General features: G+C 43.5%; 1 protein-coding gene across 1 annotated transcript in view; it reads right to left on the bottom strand.

The window, feature by feature from the left end:
- Nucleotides 1–23,514, bottom strand: part of RAB8B (RAB8B, member RAS oncogene family) — a 207,615-nt gene that overhangs the window by 147,071 nt on the left and 37,030 nt on the right. Inside the window, exon 2 of the mRNA XM_086959445.1 lies at nt 1,279–1,339. Coding sequence (XP_086815571.1) covers nt 1,279–1,339 — 61 coding nt within the window. The remainder of the gene's footprint in view (nt 1–1,278; nt 1,340–23,514) is intronic.

Here is a 23,514-nt window from a genome sequence, read left to right on the forward strand (position 1 = left end):
GACCTTAAGTAGGCATGACCACGAAATAGGAAAGTAGATAAATGACACTAGCTCTTATCAGACATAGGAGACACTTAACACATAACCAAATATTTTCAGCAGAATAACCACTCTATTGGTGATAATGTGATCTGTTCTGCATAAGGTGAAGGAGAAAAGCCACAAATGTAAAGCAAAAGAGTAATCTACACAGACCCTTTGCACAGTAAAAGTCAAACTGTACAATACTATTAAATGGAACTTATTCTGAAAGGCTGGGCTTTTTTTTTTTTAAGCCAATGCTGTACTCCTAAAAGTAACCTGAAGATTAGCATAATCACTGTGGAGGTTTATGTGATTTTTTTACAAACAAACCGTCCATTTAATGCCTCGATCTCATACCAAAAACAGTTTCTGTCAGGGTTTAATGTCTATCAGTGCCTTATATTACATTACAAACACAGGGAGGCGATGGCAGTTCAGGCTGGATTGTTCCCATGGGGCACAGGGTCAAGACTGATTTGCATATAGCTGGGTCTGATATGGGGTGGCGAAGTGAGCTGAAAAACGATGATGGATTCAACCCAGATCTGTGACTGGGGGCGAGCGTCTGAAAAGTTTCAGCGCTCCATCCATCGTCTCCTTGGGTTTGCTTTATATTACATTACGGTTTCCTTTTGTGCACGATTCATAGTCTCAGCAACAATGGTGGTCTCCCTTTCTGTCTCCATTCCAATAATACAAAGAAATATCTCTAACATTCTGTTAGAAGAGTCTTTCGCAACACCAAGTATTCTCAGCATCTTTTATCTTTAGCTACAGACAAATGGACACCTTGTCAAGGCAAGATGGGGGTGCTGTCGCTTTTACAGCCTCTTTCTTCACAATTGTGAAAGATGCAGATGGGTAGTACTACGAGTTGTACACTGTCGCTTTATGGTTACTTGTGAAGAGTACATGCATGACAGGCAGGTGACCAGATTATCCGTAATTAGTCAAAAAATTCCCTGTCATTGTGAGAAACTATTACTGCTACAGCAATGAAGGCGTTATCAGAGGGACACAGAAAAATCCATGAGCTCCTCGGATCTCTGAAAACTGGATGGTTAACCCAGGAATGAAAGGCAGGGAGGAGTGGACTAGGAGAACGGGAATTTAAGAAATAACAAAAAAGTTAGATTTGTCTTTTTTGAAGAATTCTGAAATAGTTTCAATTTCAAACACGTTGACCTATACTGGACAAATGTACTAATATTTGTGAAAACAAGAAACAACGAGATCACCGTTTAGAAAACTTACCAAATTTGCAGTTTTATTTTCTTTCCCTCTAATTCTATTGTTCGGATTTTGAAATCTATACCTAAAAAAACGGGAGGAAAAAAAAGTATCAGTTTTGAAGTACGAAGTTGTAAGCATACATGACTAATCCCTCCATAAAAACTGACCAATCTACAACATTGCACCCCCATTACTGTGCCGTCACGATATGTTCCATCTACTCCATACCCCAATTAGGGATGCATGATGCAGCACACAGTCAGCCTATGCTTTACCTGTGCTGCAAACATCATTCTGTCCTAAAAAGGTGCCATGTGGGGTGTCTGGAAAAGGAGAAGGGCTGCGTGCAGTCACCGGTACCGTTAACATGTGCAATGAAAAACATTGCTTGAGTCTACTGTATTATGCTTTTATTCTATGTTTTGGTTTCAATAAACTTGAACTAAAAAAAAAAAAAAGTTAACCCATTACCAAGTGAGGATAGAAGCAGGTGAGAATGCAACCCCACACAAACCTATCTCTGAAAAGCACATGGAAAACAGTCATGTCTGAAACTCAGTATCCATCAAATTCTCAAGCTAAGAAGCAAGCTGAGTGCCAGCTAGGTTTCCCCCGAATATTTCTGTATTCCTGCCACGATTCCATCATGTTTTAAAAGCTAGTAATTGAACCATCCTATGCTCCACATTCAGGAAAACGTCACATAAGTTTGAAGACCTCATTACAAGATTTGCAGTAAAAGTTAGTACCTTCGTAATTCTTGTCTAAAGAGATTTTGTTGTCTCGCTAGCCTCCCGTAATCACAGAAAATAATAAACATACATACATGGATGTGGCAGGTCCTCTTCATCCCTTAGTTTGTTCAACTGTCATTCATATTTTGTTTCCACCCAACACTATATGCAGTATGGGAAAATTAATGGCTCCACCCACTTCAACCATTGGCTCTCTTGCACTATGGGCAACGTCATTTTGTAGGACTACATGTGCAGATATGCCTAAAAAAGTCAATTTAAGTGCCATGGCAAGTGGATCAATACTTTACTTTGTCAATTTTGTTTCTTTCCTTTCTCTTTCTTGTCATCCTTATGTGTTTAAACAGTCTTTAGGTTACAGAAATTCAAAGCCAATAGTGCCTTTCATTTGTGCTATTAAGAATCAAATGTTACTTTGATATGCATTAAAACTAAAAAGGGTTTTTGTAATTGATCTAATTGCATGGTCCCACTACGAAGCATGCATATTGCGCTATTAAAAATAAGCAATTTTTTTTAATGTACATTTTTTTATTACAAATATTTGGCAACCACGTTTAAGGGGTTCCATTTCTTTTTTTATTTTTTTGTGGCATTTACTCATAACAAAAAAAATGTATCCACCACACAGGTTTGTCCAGGTCAGACCTATTGACTTTGCCCCATTTTATTTTATTGGGTGCCTGCCATATCACCTGCACATAACCACAACATCTACTTAAAGCTATAGATGCTCAACCACATCAACTAATCTGATCAGGAACACCAGCCCAGGTAACTGGTGGAAGACTTGAGTCAAAGAAACTGAGGGACGAGAATAAAAGATTACAAACTATAGAAGATACTATGTCTGAAAAAATAAGCGAGATTCACCCACAGGCATTCACTTGGAAAGTTGACAGAACTACTTCCTAACAGGGCCGTCGGGCAATAGATCAAGAAATACTACATGGGTTTGCACTCAATACAGTTTGTTATGATATAAACACAAATAAGATAAAACTACCATACTCTGTGCTGTTTTAATGCATAATTGGCCGCTTAAAGTTACACTTGTTCCTTGCATTAAAGTAAGCATATTTTTGAAAGAAAGTGGCCTACTGTTTTTTCAATGTGACCATCCCATTTAGTTTCATATTTTTCAGGAGTGAATGAAAATATTTGAACTGAAGAGCCAGCGCCTAACCATTGCAAATAAAAACTAACATTTTGTTTTCTTCTAAATATTCGGTGAAAGGAAGTGGTGAGCAGCGGTGCATCTCATGAGCGCAGGACGGACGTTACCACTTCCTGTTGAGCAGGTTGAACGGCTCAGTGATCACCCTCGTTACACATTGACATTGCGCCCAAATATAGAATTCGGTCAATGCAGAATTACTGGACAATTAGAATGTGAAGCCTGAAAATGCTATCAGCACGGCAAAACGGTTTACTTACAATACTATTTAACAAAAAAACATAAGCTATATACATGGGAGATTCACTACACAAAACCAGATTTAAGAACATTCCTATTTCAAGATCAACATATAAAATGGAGGCTAATACCAATAACGGTTTCAAATAAAATAAAAAGTAAAGCATTAAGACTGCTAAAAGAATTCTACAAGTCCAAGAGATCTAAACGGCCGCAGATTTCCTTGAGAATGGATGTGAACAATTTGCACAGACAGAACTGCAACCATATGTTCAACTCTGCATAAAGAAGGAGACTACAAATGTGCACTTGCCCTTCACAGACGTTGGCGCCTTAAAATTATTTGTCATCACCCCACAAGAATGTGTTAGTTTTCACGAACATCTACAGGACCCCACCCAAGAAAGCCCATACAGCTGCAACTAAAACTATGGTCAATAATCGGCTACACTTGTGCACTTCTGCGTTCGCGAAAGACCTGTGGGCATTGAACATTCTCCCAGTGCCCATCAATAATGTTAGGAAACGTACGTTTGCAAAGGGAAGTGAACGAGAAACTACATTAACCTAAGATGCGTATAATGGACGGCTTCATCTGCACTACTCAAGCTGAGAAATGTTGTCACTCCAAGTTCTTTTCATGAAAGTGGATTGTGTGATGTTGCTCACGTGCCTGCCCTGTGCGTCATAAGGTAATTGCTGGTTCTTGAAAACAGCAGAAGCAGCCGTTTGTGAGAACGTACTAGTCAGAAGTGATCATTCTTGAGTACAGACAAGTGAGGGTTTAGTGAAAACTGAGAAACCAGAAGCAACCACCTTCAGGTCAGGTCCTCAGTTTATATCAAACTGAACTTTCACAAGTTATTCATAAGACTACTTGTCTTCTTGCGTAAAAAAAGATAACAAACATAATTGCTCCAATCATACATTTTCATTTACAGTGTATAAATCACTGATCGAATAGAGTATCTTTGAAGCTGCAGAATAGTGATGCCTTAAGTGACGCTCTTTACTCCATGCAATAATACATCGATATCCATGTTTATGAGAATTCTCAAAGATGTTAGCGCATTTGCCTACTACATCCTCAACATTCTGTATGACCAAGGGCGGTTTTCAAATTCAGGACACCTTACATAGTTCTTGAATAAGTCAAAGTGGTCCGTTGAGACTGCATTGGTTTGTGCTTCGCAATGTTCAGAGGAAGATTCTATTGGACAGCAGGCAGCAATGTTGAAGTAGATCTATGTAGTGTTTTGTGAAGGATTATATTGGGAAGTGGTCAGCTGGATCACGTTATGGGTCAGTGTGAACAGCCATCTGTACAGATGTATGCCAAACACGTTAAAAGTAGGTTTCGTTCTGCTGAATGGCAACAAGGAGTAAGATAATGTTAGGAAGAATCAGCACTTTGGTGCGCAAGAGAAGGATGCAGAGCCACAAACAATGCACATTTGCACCAGGTGAGATCATCAGGACACAAAAATAATTTAGGAAGTAACAATTTTAACTCTGATGAGATAGCACACAAAGGAATTGGAATTACAATAAATGAGCTGTGGATAAGGAAGTAAACAACTGCATTACAAGTCCCTCTATAAAACAGAAACTTCTGTTGTGGAGTGTACTGCTCCAGTGCATACTGACATTGCTATGTTGCAACAGGAGTCACTTGCTCCCAGCTAGCAATGGAAGCTGAAGCAATTCTACGATGTTGGTCTTATTTCTATGCCTATGTTAGAAGGTGGATGAATGAGACTGGCTTAAATGGGTGGAAGAGCCGAAAAGGATTGCTTGGAGGTAGAATTGGTCTGAGTATTGCCTACTAATAGCTTTAGCTATCTGTTGTTGAAGATTGATTATCTCCAAATACACTATAATACATAGAGCGAGCTTTGTTTTAGAACACTTTCCTATACTTTGACGACTTTCTTTGTTATTTCTTATTTTCACTTTCTTCTTGTGTGGTACTGTCCCTTTACCATTGGATGAGATGTATCCTTTACCTGCCAACATCAGGGAACTTTATTTATTTGGTTGACTGTGCTCCTTGTGAGCATACAGCTTTTCAATCCCTCTCAGTACACGCAACACCATAAATCCATACACCTCATACACTGCAACGCCATCCCTCGTGTCGTGCCGCTTAATTCGGTTTTTTATTTTTGACATTTTGGTGAAAGCCTGGCCGCTGCATAATGTTACTGGACCCCCTCCCCTGCTCATTGTTGATCCCTCGTCCTTACCCACGATACCCCTTGGTGCTTTTTGTTTCCTCCAATTTTGACACATGCACAGCAGCAGCAGACATTTCTTTTTTGCATTCCCACATACAACTTTTTTTTTTTAATGTAAAGTTCAAAAATGGTTGTCTTATATTTTCAAACAGCCAATCTAGTATAAATGTACTTCCAAAATGACGGCTTATGTACTGAAATGCATGGGTAAGCATGGACTTCCACCCTGGAATGAGTTTTGAAAAAAACGCTGCCCCCAAAATGGCCATGGTTGAGTGCTCGTGTGCTGCTTACTTAGCTACAGTCAGACTATTACATTCTCTGGGTACATGTGTTTAACAACAATATTGGTTATATGATCTGAAATGTCTTGATCTCCAGCAGGTATTTGACTCTTCCTTGAGGAGCCAGTCACTTGAATTTTCTTCGACCTGATCATACCTTTCTATTTCTTGATTTTTACGACAGTAGAACCGGTTCCAGTAAATATCAAAGACCATACAAATCTGGTAGATAAGAACAAGCATTGGCATAGCCAATAGGTCTCGCCTTTGGGACCTTATTAGTACTCAGTTATGCAGCAGAATATCCTTACTGCAACAACATTAACAGTTGCATGGCTAAACACTTATAAGGTCCCAAAGGCGAGACCTATTGGCTATGCCAAAGCTTGTTATTTTCAGGTTCTGTGTCTGAGCCTAAAAGCAGCCAATGAAAACAATCAAGGAAAACATGGTCTCGGGCAGAAAATGTGAAAAGTAGCTTTAAAATCTGAGAGGTCTTCCAGCAGGAAGTCATTGTAGAGCCATTATTCCTCCTAGGCACTGGTGCGTAGGAGAGAGGCATAGGGGTCAGTGTAGGGTTCAGAAACACATGCAGCTAGGCAAATTCTGCGAATCCTGGTGATACTCTAAAGACACGAGCACACCTGACTGAAGTCCCTTATTATCAGTCAGAGAATGCCCCTCTTCAGGGTGGGTGATGCTCTATACACCCCCCATCCTTTCACTAAAGACACTACTGTGCTCCCTAAAACGTTTCCAAAAAGGCACTGGTCTTCAAAAGACCAGAATAAGGAATCCACTACTCTACTGCAAACTTGAGCTGGAACTCCTGCAACATCACAAAGAGAACCAGCCTGCGTCAAATAAGGCAACTCCCTTCGCCCCTGCTCCACCGGCTTCTGAGAGCGAAACTCTTGTAAACCAGCGTTTTTTAAAACTCCGTTCTTGCAAATTAATTGAGGTGCAGAAAACTAGAGGTAGATTGTTCATATTAGCCTTTCCTCAAACGCCTCTGCTGTTATTGTACTTTGCTACTAGTAGTATCTTCACTTGGTTACACGCGTACATCTGCCCGTCTTCATATCGCCATAGACTGGTGCTTACAGATTACTGAATGATGCAAAGTAAACCACTGCTGATGGAAGGAAGCAACAGTGGCCTGGTCTTTCCGCGCTCGCGTGCGACGCGCATCCTCGGTGTCTCGACGTGCGGCCTTGTGATTGTTGTGTGACCCGCCACTCGAAGGCGAGGTCAGATTACATGGCGCCAAAAACCCTGTCACTATCTCCAGGAAAAGGCTCACGCGCATATACTGCCACACATGACTCATTACCACAGCATTGCGTTCCGCCCGGAGGCCTGCGGTTCGGAGCCCATGCCCTTCACTCCTGGAACGTGCAATCTCAACACTTGGGTGCTATTCAAGGTAAATGCCCGTTTAGAAAACAAATCTATGTATGGCTGTTCTCCAATGAGAACTGGCGTGCACACCAACGTCCTTTACTGCAGGATTGTACTTTACAATATTAATAAGCAAGTCTGACATGATCAGCTCTGCCGGTATCGCAGATATTCTGCATCCTGAACATTCAAAGTAAATTATTGTCAAATGGCACAACAACATTCTATTTCGTACACCATCCGCAATGGAGCGATACGCTCAATATGATATTTTTATTATTAGAAAGGTGATATAAGTGTATCAAATCCTTGCTATCAGCAAGTGTTGCACTCGGCCTCCTCTCTTACTCACCAGCAGATGGCAGCCTCCCATCAGACATAACCAATTGTGGAATGTTAGGGGTTCGTCCAATATGCATGCTCTAGATCTGACAAGATGGTGTGAAGGAGACTGTGCGCAAGACAGACAGCCTGGGGGCACGTGCAGGGGCTTCCCGAAACTAGGTCAGTACAGGCAAGGTGGGTCAGCAAGTTAAGGTGAAACACGGAAATGGTAGCTAGTTGAAACTGGGGAGATGAAGCGGAGGGATGTGTCAGCAAGCTCACCATGACACACTACAGCGGGCGGGCGCTGCAGATTTTGTTCAATCGTGGTGTGCTACTGTCCCACGCCACATAGGCCGTTACTGCTGCCCTAAAGCAACCTGTGCCTCCTGTGTGCTGGTCTTCTCTAGGGGTTAGACTTAGAGGCAAAAGTAAAGGCAATTTATTAACTCGAAGAGCCAAGCCAGGGTCTGGTTTGGCTCTAGGAGCCCGTGCACCAGTCATGAAAATATTTGGCATGTAAATTATGAACCAACGTGAAAATAGGACAAAGTTTCTTCCTAATTCAAAAAAGCAAATTATTTACCATGCAGTAGTGTTTCAAATTAGTACATCATTTGAGATCACTGCATTTATTAACAAGCGCACGCCTATCGCGTTCGCAAAAACTAACAAAAACCGCGAGTGGTGCGCACGCGCGTCACCACAAGTGCTACCTTGCCAGCCACAAGATTTCTATTACGCACGCTCTTGTGTGTGTGATAGTAAGCTGGTCGCCAGGAAAATAGCACTATTCAAAGCAGCTACTAAATGTCTCGGCCAGACCAGCGCATGTGCTGGATCAGGCCGAGACCTAAAAATGAAATTCTTTTTTTCCTGGATCTACAAATCCACGATTTACGTACAGATAGGGCAACAAGATAATGGTCTTGCCCCATCTTTTTCAACAGCTTCCTTCTCATCAACAGTATATTTACCGACACAATTTGTATGAAGACAAACCCATCAAGCCCACTGCTCCTACAAATTTCGATAGAGGTAAAGACATAAACCACAAAAAAAAATAGAACTAAAGAGAAACCCCAGAAAATAAAGTCATCTGCTGTGCAGAAATAAGCCGATATATTACACAAGGATCTTTGTGAAAAAGAAAATCATTTGGCACACTAATTGGAAATGCAAAGGCTAATGCACAAAGCTCGGCACTTCAGCAGAAAGGCTCAATGCCATCAACATGGACTCCCACTAACAGGTTTAGTCAAAATCCTGTTTATTACCTTTAGGAATAATATCATCAAATTAAGAGATGAAATACCCGCTGTGACTGCCAAGACAGGATTTAATATTAAATGCATAGACTATGGACCCTGACCGACAATTAGCTGATAATGCCATCACATGCTTACCTACTTTTTTTCTGATAAGACACTGGTCATTTAGCTCTCAAATAAGCTCTTAAATCCACTGACTCACGGGCTTATGCGCACCCAACCTAGTCATTTTGAGCTGTTCATGCACAGTTTCTGAGATGAAGCCCAAAATGAGAAACAAATCCTGCAACTAAATGGTAGCAGGGCAACGTAATACTCTCTAGCCTTCGAAAGGTTACAAACTGCATTCGATAGCACCTCCTTGATGATGTTTTCTACTGTTTCTGTGCTCAGTACTGACAAAGTTAATAATCTTAGGACTGCACTGGAAAAATCTATCCTTCAAATTGTAGAAGGAAGAGCGCCTAAAACAGTCTTAATTGTGCGCCACTAACTTCAGCTGATACTTAATTACATTCCTAAACAGAAACAGTCCTATCGTTGGTGCCAAAGCGACTGAATGGAAATTACAAAAGTCACTATGAGGTATTTTTTCAACTACATCATTGAAAGTTTGCATGCTTCCAAAATACAGCAACAACGCTTATTATTTATTTAAATAACTTTTCATAGCGCAAACATGACCCTTGCGGGTATCGAAGAGCTTTACAAAATTACTTCGTGCAGAGTGGTAAAATCTGCCATATCACATTCAATACAGATTCATTAACAGTTGAATGACAGAACCTTCATTATTAATAACATATTGTTGGAGTTCAGGCAGTGTTGTGAAGGGAAGCGGGGTTTAAGGTCTTTACTGCGTGGAAGATTGCGTAAGGTACCCAGAGAATACTTAGTCCTGTGAGAGAAGAAATGTGTTCATAATTAATTCTTTGACTTTTTTCTTGAATGATAAGACCAAGGGATTCATTCTGATTTCAGGACGAAATGAGTTTCAGATTCTTTGGGCAAGCCCAGAGAATGCACGGTTGTAGGTTTTCTTCTTGTGGAATCTGAACTTTCAGAAGAAGGGAGTTGGAGCTTCTGGATGGTCTGGAGCCGCCGGATCGTTAAGAGTTTTTTGGACAAGATAGTTAGGGGTGTTGTGGAGGAAGGCCTTATGCGTCATGCAGACAATTTTTTGTTGAATTTTAGTTGTGTAGGGGAGCCAGTACAGGGATTTGAGTTTGAGTGACGTGGCAGTATCTTTTTGAGCCCGGTTAGGAGGACAAGAAAAGGTAATGTCCCAACCCTCTGACGATCGCTGGATTATCTTCCTATTGATGACAGGGTCAAATTTAAAAGTGAATGCCTTAAAAAAAAAACCTTAAAAAAACAAGCATTTACAATGCAATGGTTTTGCCTTTGTTAAAGTTAAAGTTAGAGCTATTGGCATTGCTCTTGACATTTTTATTAACCGCTGCAGGAGTCCTACTACTCTTGTATGTTGAACCTGTGAATAATTCTTATTTTGGCCTGAGTTCCCTCTCTTTTGGATTTCCAGGAAAAGTGACATTTTTGCTAGAGCAGTACCGATGGTGTCCTCGACGAGCGGCCTCATCCATCAGACTTTGTTCCTCCATCTTGGACAAGTATATTTATAAGATGACAGCTGTGGGCGCGGCTCTTCTCGGGGTGTCTCTTGACCCTGCAGCTCCTCGGTCAGTGCTCTGCCTCACCCGGAGCTCCGTCCTCCCGCAGGCAGCGCTCACCTGCTTCATGTACACGGCTTCTAGGCGCTTGTGTATCCTCTGTGCTGCTGCCTCTGAGCCTCCCTCTGCCTTCCAATTTTGCACTGGAACCCCGGGACCTCTGTGCTCCTCTGCTCTGAGCCCCCCCCGCGCCCCCACCCCTTGCTGTGTTGGACCCCCGGGGCCTCTCTGCGGAGCCCCCGTTGCCTCGGGGGAGCGGAGCTGAACCACGACTCGAGTACTGAAGCCTGGAGATGTGAGGCCTGGACTGTGCCCCAGGAGCCCCCGTCTGAGAGAATTGCTTATGTGTTACATTTTCAGAATTTCAGTGAAATTATGAATGGTATTAAACGATTATGGGGGACACTTTACTCACGAGCAAAAACAAACAAGAAGACCAGGACAAACATAAATAGCAGAAATGTCACCCATTTGAGCAATTACAAACTGTAAGGAGATCTTACAGCTGCTGTAAACCACCAGAAACGAAACTGCTCCTGTAACCTGAACGAATTGTAAAACAAATGTGTGACTAGGATATCAAACTTGAACTCTGACTGGCCTCAAGGCGAAAGAAACGCTCCCTATGGAGGGAACTGGGGGAGTTTCTTCCATATCCCACAGACACCCAGAAATGTAATACATCATCATAAAAATACCAGATTAGTTACAGAAGTACATTAGGAAAGCAATCGAGTACTTTCTGATCTAATATAGCAAACATAGAAAACAGACGAAGATAAACTTCAAAGTATCTTTCCCAGAAGAACCCTGGGGTGCAATCAATATCACTCCCGATATTATTTTCCACTGTAGTCATAAATATAACTTATTGTGTAATGTGATGTTTATGAGTGGCTCAGTTATATTTTCCTGCTTTATCGAACATTATAATTTCTGAACATTATGGGGAATTTTGCTCCTCAGTGCCTCCGAGAAAAGCACCCCCAGGGGTAACCACAAGACGCACAGGCTTATTTAGGACTTTTTATTCCAACTAAAGAAAGTGCACCAATGTTCTAAAATGTCACCATGGTAACAACCAGTGCTTAAAAACGGCGAGCGCATCTATCACGCTCATTTTTGTCTTAAAAAGTGCACAGTTTTTCTCCAATGATTATGAAATAGGGAAGGCAGGTGCAGTTTACTTCACAGCTCTGCCAGTGATGCGACCTCTTGGCGGGATGAAAGGCCTGGCAGCAACTGACTCCGACCCAACCCCACCCTCTTTTTGTTTTCTCCACACAGCGGGTGCGGCCGAGCAAAGCAGAGAGCCCGAGGCCAGGGAGCTAACAACAGTAGTAACAAAGTACCAAGCGTAACCGGGGGTGTGAGCAGCGCTTGCACTATAATAAAGCAGCAGAGCAGATTAGAGGCTTCACTGCAGTGCAGAGCTGTGTTTGAGTTACACAGCGAGCCAGCAGCATAACCAGATTGGTGTCACCCCATGATGGGTTGACACCCGGTGCGGTCCGCACCCCCCGCACCCCCATAGTGACGCCGCTGCTTGCTTCCACTCTCAAAATACATGGATATTGAAATGTAACATTAGAACAACCCCACCGCAAGCAACTAGTGCATGGATTACACTCAATTGTCAACAAACTAAAATCTCACCTCCAAGAGATAGTAATTTCAAATGACAATCAGTTATCTTTTTACAACTGAGTTTTCTAGTAGGCACGATAATGCATGGGATTAATTGATCTGCGACCCTCGCTGCCCCTCCGAGAGGTCCAAAGGGGAGAACTCTCCGACCGCCTCCAAGACGAACGGAACCACGCCCAGGGAAAAAAACGCGGGAACGCCCCCGAATCTGGTCTGGCCTTGACGGACAGATCCGGCTCCTAATGGCTAGCCTCCATTTATGGAGCTAGCCAATGGGAGCCGGGGGCGGGTCATCGATCCCACATGAGACTCATAAGGTTTTGTTGCGCATGCGCACTACGTGCGCACTTGCAGGCAAAACCTAAAAAAAGCGTGTGCCCACTTTGTCTGCATTAGAAAAAAAGGTACATTCTTAGCCTACAATCTGCTGACCAAAATCATTTGCCGCACAATTAAGAGTGTGTTCTTAAAGCAAAATAGTTTGCACGTATAGGACATGGAACTAGACCATTACAAACTCAGAAAGCAGAAATTAACTTTAACTAAGCCATGATCTAAAGTTTCCTGCACATTTGTATTCCGCAGGGTAATAGGGCGCTACTAATATTCACTCTCACTTTCATACAGCAGAACAGGAAGATAGACCTACATGGGCATGTTATTTATTCCACGCCACAATTGATTGAGAAAGAAGGGATATGTTGCCATTAATTTTAACACACTCCAGTTATCTATACGTGAGCCACACAGCAAAAAGACGCAAGCAAAGTGTTCCTTAATTTGAATTATTAATTTTCCTTACAAAGTCTTTGCATATCTTATGTCTTAAAAGATTGAGGCTGTTGAGAAACAATTAAAATTGGTATTGCTGCTACAAGATCACAGGTTTGATGTGAAGATTAAAGTTACCCTGATATATTTAGTTATTAATCAGACTGATGACCATAGTCACGATCTTTCTGTGATTACTGGTCCTGGCTCCTCCATTGGTGGTATAGGGCATTTGGAGGCACCATGTATTTACAAGTGCATCCATACAGTTGTAGTAAAAAGCAATGCGGGCACGTCTGCAGTGGTCATCTGGTCATACGATAATGTGTATATCATTATATCGTGTGCGTTAGCTGCCCATGGCAACGTCACATCACTGTATTGATGACATAGTCACATAACCTTTTGGTATCAGCACTGTTATGTTATATGCTTTGCTGTGGAAACATTTCTTATGGTGTATGTAGGCCCCTTGCACTGACGAAAGCCCAGACCTAGAGAGGTGCTTAGGAAAGGCTAAAACATGTTGACCATATCAGGAAGAAACACAAGGTCCTAACCGCTCCAGTTTTCACTTCATTTTTAGGTCTCAGCGCCATACAGTCTTATCTGTCTGCTGGCAAGACCTGCTGTTTCCAATACACTCCGAGCAGGATTTGGGTAGGCCTCTTGTCCACGACTGAACAGCTTTGTGTTCTATCGCTTTTTTGCCCACGATTTGTAAGCTTTCCTCCCTATTCTTGTGTTCACACCACCCAGGAGCATTTTTGGTGTCATATTTTTATGAATGGTCGACATATCTTTCCGCTTCGTACCGGAGGAAGCTATCTTTGGCATAGCGCACTCCATTAGAGTGCATCTGTTCCCATTAGTTCTTTGGTCTTCTTGACACATGCACATGTGTGGAACTGGAAAACAAGCATAAACATAGCTCTGCATTTTAGTGTAGAAAGGGAGTAGTTTTGTAAATGCTTGTTAACCTTGTGCCCGAGAGACAAAATATCCTTAGCTCAACTTGGGACACAAATTTTAAATCCTTTTCTAAACGCTCTTTCTACAAACATTCCCCACACTGGAATATGAATTAATCCTAGTTGGATTCTGCATTGTACGGACGCCTCTCCTCCCGGAGAAGAGGGTTTGTCCCTCTTTTGGTTTCCTCCTTGGTCGGTTTTCTCATTTTAGATCTGGGCTAGAGACAGTATTACCACAGCACAGAGCACAGGGTAAAGGATCAGCCACTACTCACAGTAGAAGGAGGCGATGGCTGAAGGTTACTCACCCATTACCCCATTCTATACATGCTGTGGTGGGCGTACGCCAAATGTGAATATGATTTGCACGGACCAGAGGAGTAAGGGAGCCGAGTGAAAGCCACTGTATGTATATTTGAATACTTTATTACGCTTTTATGGAAAAAAAAAGTGAGAATGGCAAATAGCTAAAGCGGTCTCTACCAGATCTAAGGTAGTCGGTGATAAAATCACCACAGTATCTCAACGTAATACCTCTTCAGGCAGCTTCACAAAATTTGAGTCCACTGGGGCATTTCAGAATATTTCAATTTTCTCAGGAAAAACGATACAGAGATATCACGCATGGACAAGCGTGCAGAGGAAACTAGATGCTTGGTTACACTACTGCTGCAAAACAGAAACCTAGCTTGCGGTGTACCCTGACTTTACTCTAGCAAATAGTGCACATCTCACGCAGTCAGTGCAAAAACAAGCTCACAAAACCCCACATTTGAACATGCATTACAGGAGCAGCATCATTGTAACAATGATGCTGCTCCTGTAATGCATGTTCAAATTTGAGGTTTTGTGATTGTACTGCATTAGATGAAAATGTAAATAACATTCAATTCTTCTAAAAGACCGGATGTTATGTGCGGACTTAGTATGCTGTGGAGTTTACCTTGCACAGCAGTGCCGTTGTTAGCAGGGCCATCTGTGGGATGAGCCAATTAGGTTAACACAAGTCTGTTGATGTACATACAGCTCGTGATCGGAAACAGATACTCGGTCACTTTTGGAGAGGATCCAAAGGACAGAAAAAGTATAAAACGGATGAGGAAGAACTCAGAGGGAAGGAGGGCCCCAAAACGAGCTCGAGCTACTCCCACTGTCAAAGAGGTGTGTGTATCGGCTGCAAACATTAAAAGAAACCGACAATTAAAATATTCCTCTAGAGAAGCAAGAGGCCGCCAAGAAGGGCTCAGGGTGAGATTACAGTGCGCCATCGCAGGGAGGCGTCAGGGCTCGACCAATGAAGCGGGTCTTTGCGATAACGCTGCATCTATTGCAGCGACAGCGCGCCGAGGATTTCCTGAGCATTACGCAGCACTGTGCTCTTAGAGGCCGGGGGAAGAACAAAAGCTTCCCGTCAACCAGCACACACCGTAACGTGAAGCTCGGCGTCCTCTTCACTGCTTGCAAGTAGAAATGCATCTCTACAGAGGACCCACTTCCGTTACTGCCGCCCCTAAAGAACGGATAACAAACCCCGCGAAAGTGCATGGCTTCCAACTTCCACACAATGTAGGGTGGCCAGGCGTCCCCGTTTTGCCAGGACAGTCCCAGTTTTTAGCCAGCTGTCCCAGCAAATTTCAAATGTAGCTCATGTCCCCGTTTTTAAGGAGGGTCGACTGAAAACGGTTGGAGGTTTTTAGGTTTTAACAAAGCAGCAGGAATAGTTAGCAATTGTTTCAAGAAAACAATTTAATTAACAGGCAAGCTTTTGGGATTAAAAATGCATTTTATGTATGTTCTTACTGCCTGTTCTGTAATTCTTTGCTGAGGAGCTCATGTCGCCTGAAGTAAAATTGTAGTCTCTATTTTTGTGAAATGTCCCGGTTTTTGGCTTTAAAATTCTGGTCACCCTAACACATTGCCATCGAACAAATTAGAAGCAGGTACTAACATGTGACGTCATGCCATTGTCCCTTCTACCCACCTATACTCACGTACCAGAACTGGAAGAAAGTAGGGTCGGTGAAGGACCCGGTCCTTTAAAATGTTACTTGTGTACAGAACAGTACAGTACATGACACTAAACTTCCCTTTCTTCTCCTGATGAGCGCGAGGGGTGAAATTTAACAAGCATTGGAAAAGTCAATTGGCTTTTTCTATGTGTATCAGCCATGTTCTATAGCAGTGTGGGGGCTGTGCAGCACAGCTGAAAGTTTGGGGAAAAAACAGTGATATGACTCGGCCAGCGCTGGCCGAGTTATAGCGCTTTTTCTGCCGTTGGGACTGGAGGGAGAGCAGATGTTGCAAGCAACATCAGATGGTAGGGCAAGCAACAAAACGCATAAAGGGGCATGTTGGGATGGAAATTCCTCTGCATCAATCGTAATGGACGTGTACCCCTGCCCTGAGTGCCCAGCTGTACAGTTGTCTCAATCTCAAATGAATATTTTGTTGTTATAGGTAAACACAGCTCATGCGTGTGCGCCATGACATAGGCATGTCTCATGGATTGGATTCTTGTTGGAATGAGAGGGGTGGTGCCCGAGTGCTACCCTCAAAGCGGTGGAAGGTTACTGCCTTCACCCAGAGTTAACAGTATACCATGTAGTGATCAGTGGAAGTAAAAAGGTCCTTTTTAACCAATGCCACAGAAGTGAGACCTACATGCTTTTTTTCCAAGTTATGCTGCTGTGTGCTTAACTCGCCCTACAGCCTACATCAGTTAGATGTGAAGTGCTGTGCAGGATTGGTGAGCGCACTGGTTCTGGGAAGGGTACAAGACAGGGACAGAGCAGTAGTGTGTGCATGATTAACGCATGTACTAGGTGCATGTTTATCTGCGAGGATTGCAGTACTTGAAAGATGTAGTACTATGCAGTGCATGCATGGGGAGTGCGTTTTCTAGGTGTATGTGTACCTGCGAGGAGTACAGTACATGAAGAGTGTAGTGTAGTACAGAGCAAGCATGGTGAAGGTGTGTGCTGGCAAGTGGCACAATACAACAAGCTTTGGAAATGCAATAGGTCTCGCATTAGAAAAGTTGGAGCTATTGGTTTTGTAAATGACAATTTTTATTTAATGTGTTGGTCTTGAAAATAGCCAAATTAATAGCTTTGTCATTTACAATGCCAATACTTTAAACTTTTTCAAATGTGACACCTATAGCATTTGTAAAGCAACATGTTTTGTATGTACGTGACTTAGATGTATTCATCTAATAAAAGAAGGAGTCTGTTCAAATTCAGCTATGTACTAGCTATAACGAGTAAAATAATGGGTGTAAAGAAATAGGGGCATTGCCACTCAAATTACAGTTGGTGCAGAGACCCTGGTAAATGCATGAACAAAATGCAATAGTTCTCACATTTTAAGAAGCGAATCCGTCGAATTTCTGTTTTAGTGCAAGAGAAGTGCTGGAAAAAAGATCAGAGGAACACACAACATGCTGTTATGGTTAGTTTTGCAGGTTTGCATCCAGCCTGTTGGTAGGTCGCTGTGCAAATCCATGCAAAATTGATTGTTTCAGTTAAAATCAACTCTGGATGTTTGAAGGACACGATCTGTTCTAACAGGTAAGTTTCATGCTGACTTCTCCATGGGTGGGGATTTGTTGCATTACTTGTGACTATGTTTAAAGTATTGCACTTGTCCCGGCCTGTGGAGGAAAGGTGGGCTTGTCGTCGGGCTTCAGTCAATCTGGCCCCATGTATGTTTTGCTGTTGTCCGGTGGATCACGATGCAATTTAGCTTATTTTAAAAGGACGAAAATTGCACGGTATCCATCTGTAAACCGCATGACCATCACTGACATGTATTTGTCAGTAGTCGTAAATAGTGAAAGCCATGTGATAATGTTTTGCCTATATTGTGTACCAATTGCCTTGCCTGATTAAATAAATACAGTTTAAAAGTTTTTGGAGTAGGGCAGACTCGTATTGAGCATACATTAACACTGCTGCATAAAAGCTCAACAAATCTGATTAAACTTTACTCGCGTTGTAAATTAATTGGCCTTTTGAATGGATATGGACACTGGAAGTCGATGTCAACTGCCTTGTTGCTCTTGAGGGAAGTAACATACGTGAATGGTTTTATTACATAACTGTATTTGTTTGTTTGCCAGTAATATCCTCTTAACAACGCCCCCTTCCCAATACTACTTGTGTCTTGTTGGCGTGCTGTGCTCTCAACTCTAGAGTGTGGTAGACTAGTGAGCACTTGAGATGTCGCTGCTGCTTGTTGTAGATCCCTAGCCGTAAACTAATGGGTTACAAGTTTTTTGGGCGAAATACATTAACTTTATATGAGGGAGGAGTGTTTGATAGGCTGTGGCAGCACTTCTGTTTACTGCACACATGGCCCGTAACATCCCGGAACCTCAGAATCCCGAATGAAGTTGGTTAGGAAACACATGGTAGCCAATGCATGTCCTGACGCTGGATGCCTAGGCGCTGTGCAAATTAACGTGTTAAGTGGATCGAACCATATGCTCTTTTCCTATAACTCCTACAAATTGTTGACTAAGCAAATTATCTGCCGAGACCACCTGTCCGGCGTATTGCCAGCCTTAATTCAAATTAGATGTAAAGTGGCCTTTATGTATCATATGAGCTTGTTTCTAAAATTGCCATAAAACGAGCACAACTCACCTTCAAAAGAAGCCCAAAACAAAAACATTCGTCCTACCAAAACAAGCCCAACTGGAAACATTTCCCGAAGAGGCTCGAAAAAGGGTATAACGAATGCCACTAAACGAGGCATTCACGCCAAGGGTCTAAAGGAACAATTAGCGCGTTAAAAGCATGGACCCATCATTTTGCTTATGGAAGTTGAATGTGTGGCCGCCACTGCTGAAGTGCGGGTGCCGGACAGTCTGAGAAGGGGGGGAGAAATGCGACACGGCAGGCAGGGGAGGGGGCGGAGCGGGTAAAAAAAAAAAAAAACAAGACGGAGGGAAGGCAGAGAAGGGGAGGGGGGAGGAGAAATGAGACACGGCGGGGAGGGGGCGGAGCGGGGAGAGGGTGTGAAAGCAGCAGGGGCCTGGAGTGCGGCTGAGGGAACAGACGGCGATTCGAAATGCGACACGGCAGGCAGGGGAGGGGGCGGAGCGGGGGTGTGCCTGAGGGAAAAGACATGCAAGGCAGGCGGCTGGGGGCATGTGCACGCGCTTTTAAGCTCAATGCGCATGGACATGGAATTTCACGGGCACTGCAAGGAATCGCCACGATTCCTTGCAAGTTGGTTAAAGACTGTTTAAGCCCCCATAGTCTCGCAAGCTCGATGCGCATGCGCATCGACAGGCGAGACCTAAAAAGGCTACAGTACTGAGCAGTGCACGCTGAGAATGTATGTGTGCGGAGTGGATGTGTGCCTATGGTGACACAAACAATGGAGGACAGAGTGTGTGCTGCGCACATACACTGAATGCAAGTGTGCCTGTAAAGATACATTATGAGACAACAAAAACGGTCATCTGCCAAGTAGACACCTGGGCTGTCTGAGGAGGGGATGCTCTGCAAAATGCCTGCCTATGACCAAAGAAAAAAAAGATTGCAGTGAGTTAAGTGCGGAAGCCTGTGCAGCACCGTTGTGGTGACCTTGTGAGTCAGGAAGGGCCACAGTGGAAAAGACTGCTTTGGGATCAGGGCTGAAGCCTGCGCTACACCATAGTGGCGACCTCGTATGCCAGGAGAGGAGGGGCCTCTGTGGTAAGGACTGCCATGCAGTAAGGGCCAAAGCTTTACTTGGCATTGGTGCAGCAACCTTGTATGCAAGGAGGGACTGCAGGGAATAAATATGCCATGAGGATTGGGTGGGAGTCAGTGAACTGAGCAGCTACAACTCATAGGTGACCAGGAGCAATGAAAACTGCAACAGACCGTGGACCGAGCAAGGACGCCATGGGTACATCCTCACCTCAGCGGGATCATGATTAGTGGCGTTGGAAACACCCCTCCATCTCCATGGAAATTTAGCCTGCAGAAGAAGCTCGGAAACACCTGTGACCACTGCTAGAGCACAAGCGAATATGCTGAGGAGAGAGCCTGCCCTTGTCGAGTGCTGCTGCTAAGTCCACATACAGCCGACTCGCTGAGCAGGACTGGAGCTGTTGAGAGTACCTGCGGACGGGGAACCCTCCAAGACGCTGCACATTTTTTACCTGCCAGAGCAGGAAAGACTTGTTACGGCCTAGCAGACCCTGGGGGACTCGCTCCTGATAGGGTTATGGAGCGAAGACACTTTTGACTGTATCTGAAGAGTCAGTGTGGACTTTTGATATACAGGTTGATAGTAAGCATTCCCTGGATGCGGACCCCAGCGAACTGGATTAACCCCAATCACATTGAAAGGAAGAGGTGGGACAAGGACTAGCCACTGAGACAATAGAGCCCTGACCTCAATGGGGTAATGTGTTGAATGCCATAATTTTCCTTTAAATAAGTAGAGTTAGAATTAAAATACTTCTTTTGGTTATAATAGTAAGCATTTGGCTGTACAATAATTTATTGCTGCTGCGTGCAGTTATGAGCCATGTTCACTGATCTGTATTCCTCCTCACCCCCACATACCCAGAGGAAGCCTTCCACTGTTTGTTCATGTCTCCCACTAACAGTCAAGTTTAGAAGGGGTACTAGGCCCAGTTGCACATAGTAGGGCACCCCCAGGACATCAGGAGTAAAATAACTCAATCCTCACAGTTGGGCCCTGTAACCCCTGCGTGGCCCATGGCCCTCTGAAAAGGGGTTCCGATAGGGCGGCACGTAACAAATGCATGGGAGACAAGCAACGAAAAGCAGTGAGAAGTTTGGGGGGGTGCAAAACTGCATGAGGCATGCAACAACCACTGCAGGCTTGGGTAAGCAACAAACACCACAGGGCAAGCAACAAAACGACGAGAGGGCGTGCAGCAAACATGGGTGTACAAGCAACAACATTGGACAGGAGGGCAAGCACCAACACAGAGCACAACGGATTCAGCAACAAGTGGAAGGGAACAAGGAGGGCTGGAGGTGGTAAGCAGCAACACGGGAAGCAAGTGGGGGCTGGCAACAACACGGGGGGGGTCAAAAGTACATGGATAATAGACTGTGTGAAATGGATGGAATGAGGAAAGGCAAACACGGAGACTGCCTGTAAAACACATGCACGCTTATGGAGTTAAACTAGGCTGCCACACTTTTCTATACCAATTAATTCTTCTTTACATGTATAATCTTGAATTGATTGGACTACACTTTCTTGCTACCTAGTGCATTTAACTATTTTTTGCACTACTAAATGTAACCTTAGGGAGCCGGTTTACAGTAAACCAAAACAAACAAAAAAAAGCCTAACAATATTGTTTAGAGGTCCAGTTAGGCTGAAAAGCTGCATGTGGCCCTTTGGTCACAATCTGTAGCATTTCCTTTACTCTCCAAATAGCCTCCGACAGCCCAGTGGTGTCCCTCAGAACTCTACTCTTTCTCTGCTGCTTTTACACCCTGCGATATGTCGGGTTACTCATTCTTTACAGATGATACAGGCCATGAGGAGGCTTTAGAAAGAAAAAGGTAACCCCCTACGTGCCTGACACTCTTTCCTGCGTTAAATAGCCGTCACCACTTCCCCAACAATTTGAGGCTTCAATCCCTGTATGATTTTAGTTATGAAAACCAGCTAGACTAATAACTGGAGAAGTGTGGCTCATTGCACCATCAGGATTCAAGCAAACCGGGCCGAAGACGGCTGTAATGCCAGAAACCGGTCCCCGGGAGCTTGTTTCCTTCCCAGTGTAAGAATTGGCTTTTGTAGTTTGGTTTGCCCTGTTCCCATCATGCACTGGGACAGGAACAGACTAATTTGCATACAGCCAGGTTCTGAAACTGGGATGGTGCAGTGAGCTAAAAAAACGGTGTTGGATCTAGCCCTGATCTCTTGACTGGGTGAGAGCTTTCTGCTTAATTCAGAGACTCTGTCCCTCACCACCCCTTGTTGTAAATAGCAATGATTAGAGCGGCAGACCCTGATGCAGAGGTCTAGCCCGGGACCATGGTTCAATTCCGCGCCTCGGCGGGTGTTGGGCTCAAAATTCCACGGACCTGATAATTCTCGCCTCGGTGCCTATGCCAATCATGGAGCACCACTCTGCAACTCTGGGCAATAGCTTGCTTAATCTCCACAACGGCCCCCACAACGCTAAGGATGCCTGGCCTCCACCTTGGGGGGGGGGGGGGGGGGGGCCAGGAGCCTCACAGGGAAAGCCAGGATGGGTTCCACAGCAGTATTCGTACAAGCGCCTTGAGACCCTTGCGGGTGAGTAGTGCGCTATACAAGTATCAATTTACATTTTTAACTGAATATATATATGTTTTATTCAGTCTTAACATCAGTATCCAAATGAAATACGGATGAAACTGAACTCAAACGCCCCCAATCTTAACAACTGTGCAAAACTACAGTATGCCGTTGTCACAATTTAGAGATATATACGTTTCCAGTTAGTAGACTTATTCCATGCAATGGTCTCAATTCTATTATATCGGCTCATCCTCAAGGGCGGAACCAAGTCAGATCAGTCTGGGCCTGGTCCAACCCTGTCATCCAGTCATGTTCCGCAGACCCTTGCATATTTTTTGGGACAACCCTTTGCCTTAAAAACCGATTCTCCAGCAAGGAAGTAGTAGTCCGCACCCCTCAACCATTCTGAACAAGCATTTACAATGCAATGTCCTCGTCCTTGTTAAATATTTTGGAAAAAAGTGGGGACCCCTACTAGCTGATGCATTCACTACCGGTAGGGAGTAAACAAAGACAATCTTTTAGAGGAACATATGCTAGTGAGCTAATTAATAAAGCCAAAAAACCCAAGCAGACTAAGAAGCTAATTAGCTATTGGAAATTACATGTGCACCAAAAAGCAGAAAAACCAAATGATTACATTCAAAATTAGTGTTTAGTTTATTTAAATATTTTCTTCAATTTTTTGATAAAACATCACTGACATACATGTTATGATTTCAGGAAATTGTTTACATATATTCAAAAGCATATGAAAAAACAATAAGAATTTGAACACACAAAGAAACAAAACAGTACAAATGACTAAGATGGTAGAAAGGGCTAGTGGAGTAAGCAAAGCGGTGGGTGGAGACTTGTTAAAGTTAGATCTATTGGCATTGCTCATGACATTATTTTTGTTTTTAAAACATAAATAAATGTCATTGTCATTTACAATGCCAAAAGCTTAATCTCTTGCAAATGCGAGACCTATTGCATTTGCACCCACACACAGAGCCCGACACACACACAGAGCCAGACACAGAGCCCAACACACACACACACACAGAGCCCAACACACACACACACACAGAGCCCAACACACACACACACACACACACACACACAGAGCCCAACACACACACACACACAGAGCCCAACACACACACACACAGAGCCCAACACACACACACACACACACACAGAGCCCCAACACACACACACAGAGCCCC

Source organism: Lissotriton vulgaris, chromosome 2_2 (assembly GCF_964263255.1).
Source record: "Lissotriton vulgaris chromosome 2_2, aLisVul1.2, whole genome shotgun sequence".
Classification (NCBI taxonomy): Eukaryota; Metazoa; Chordata; class Amphibia; order Caudata; family Salamandridae; genus Lissotriton; species Lissotriton vulgaris.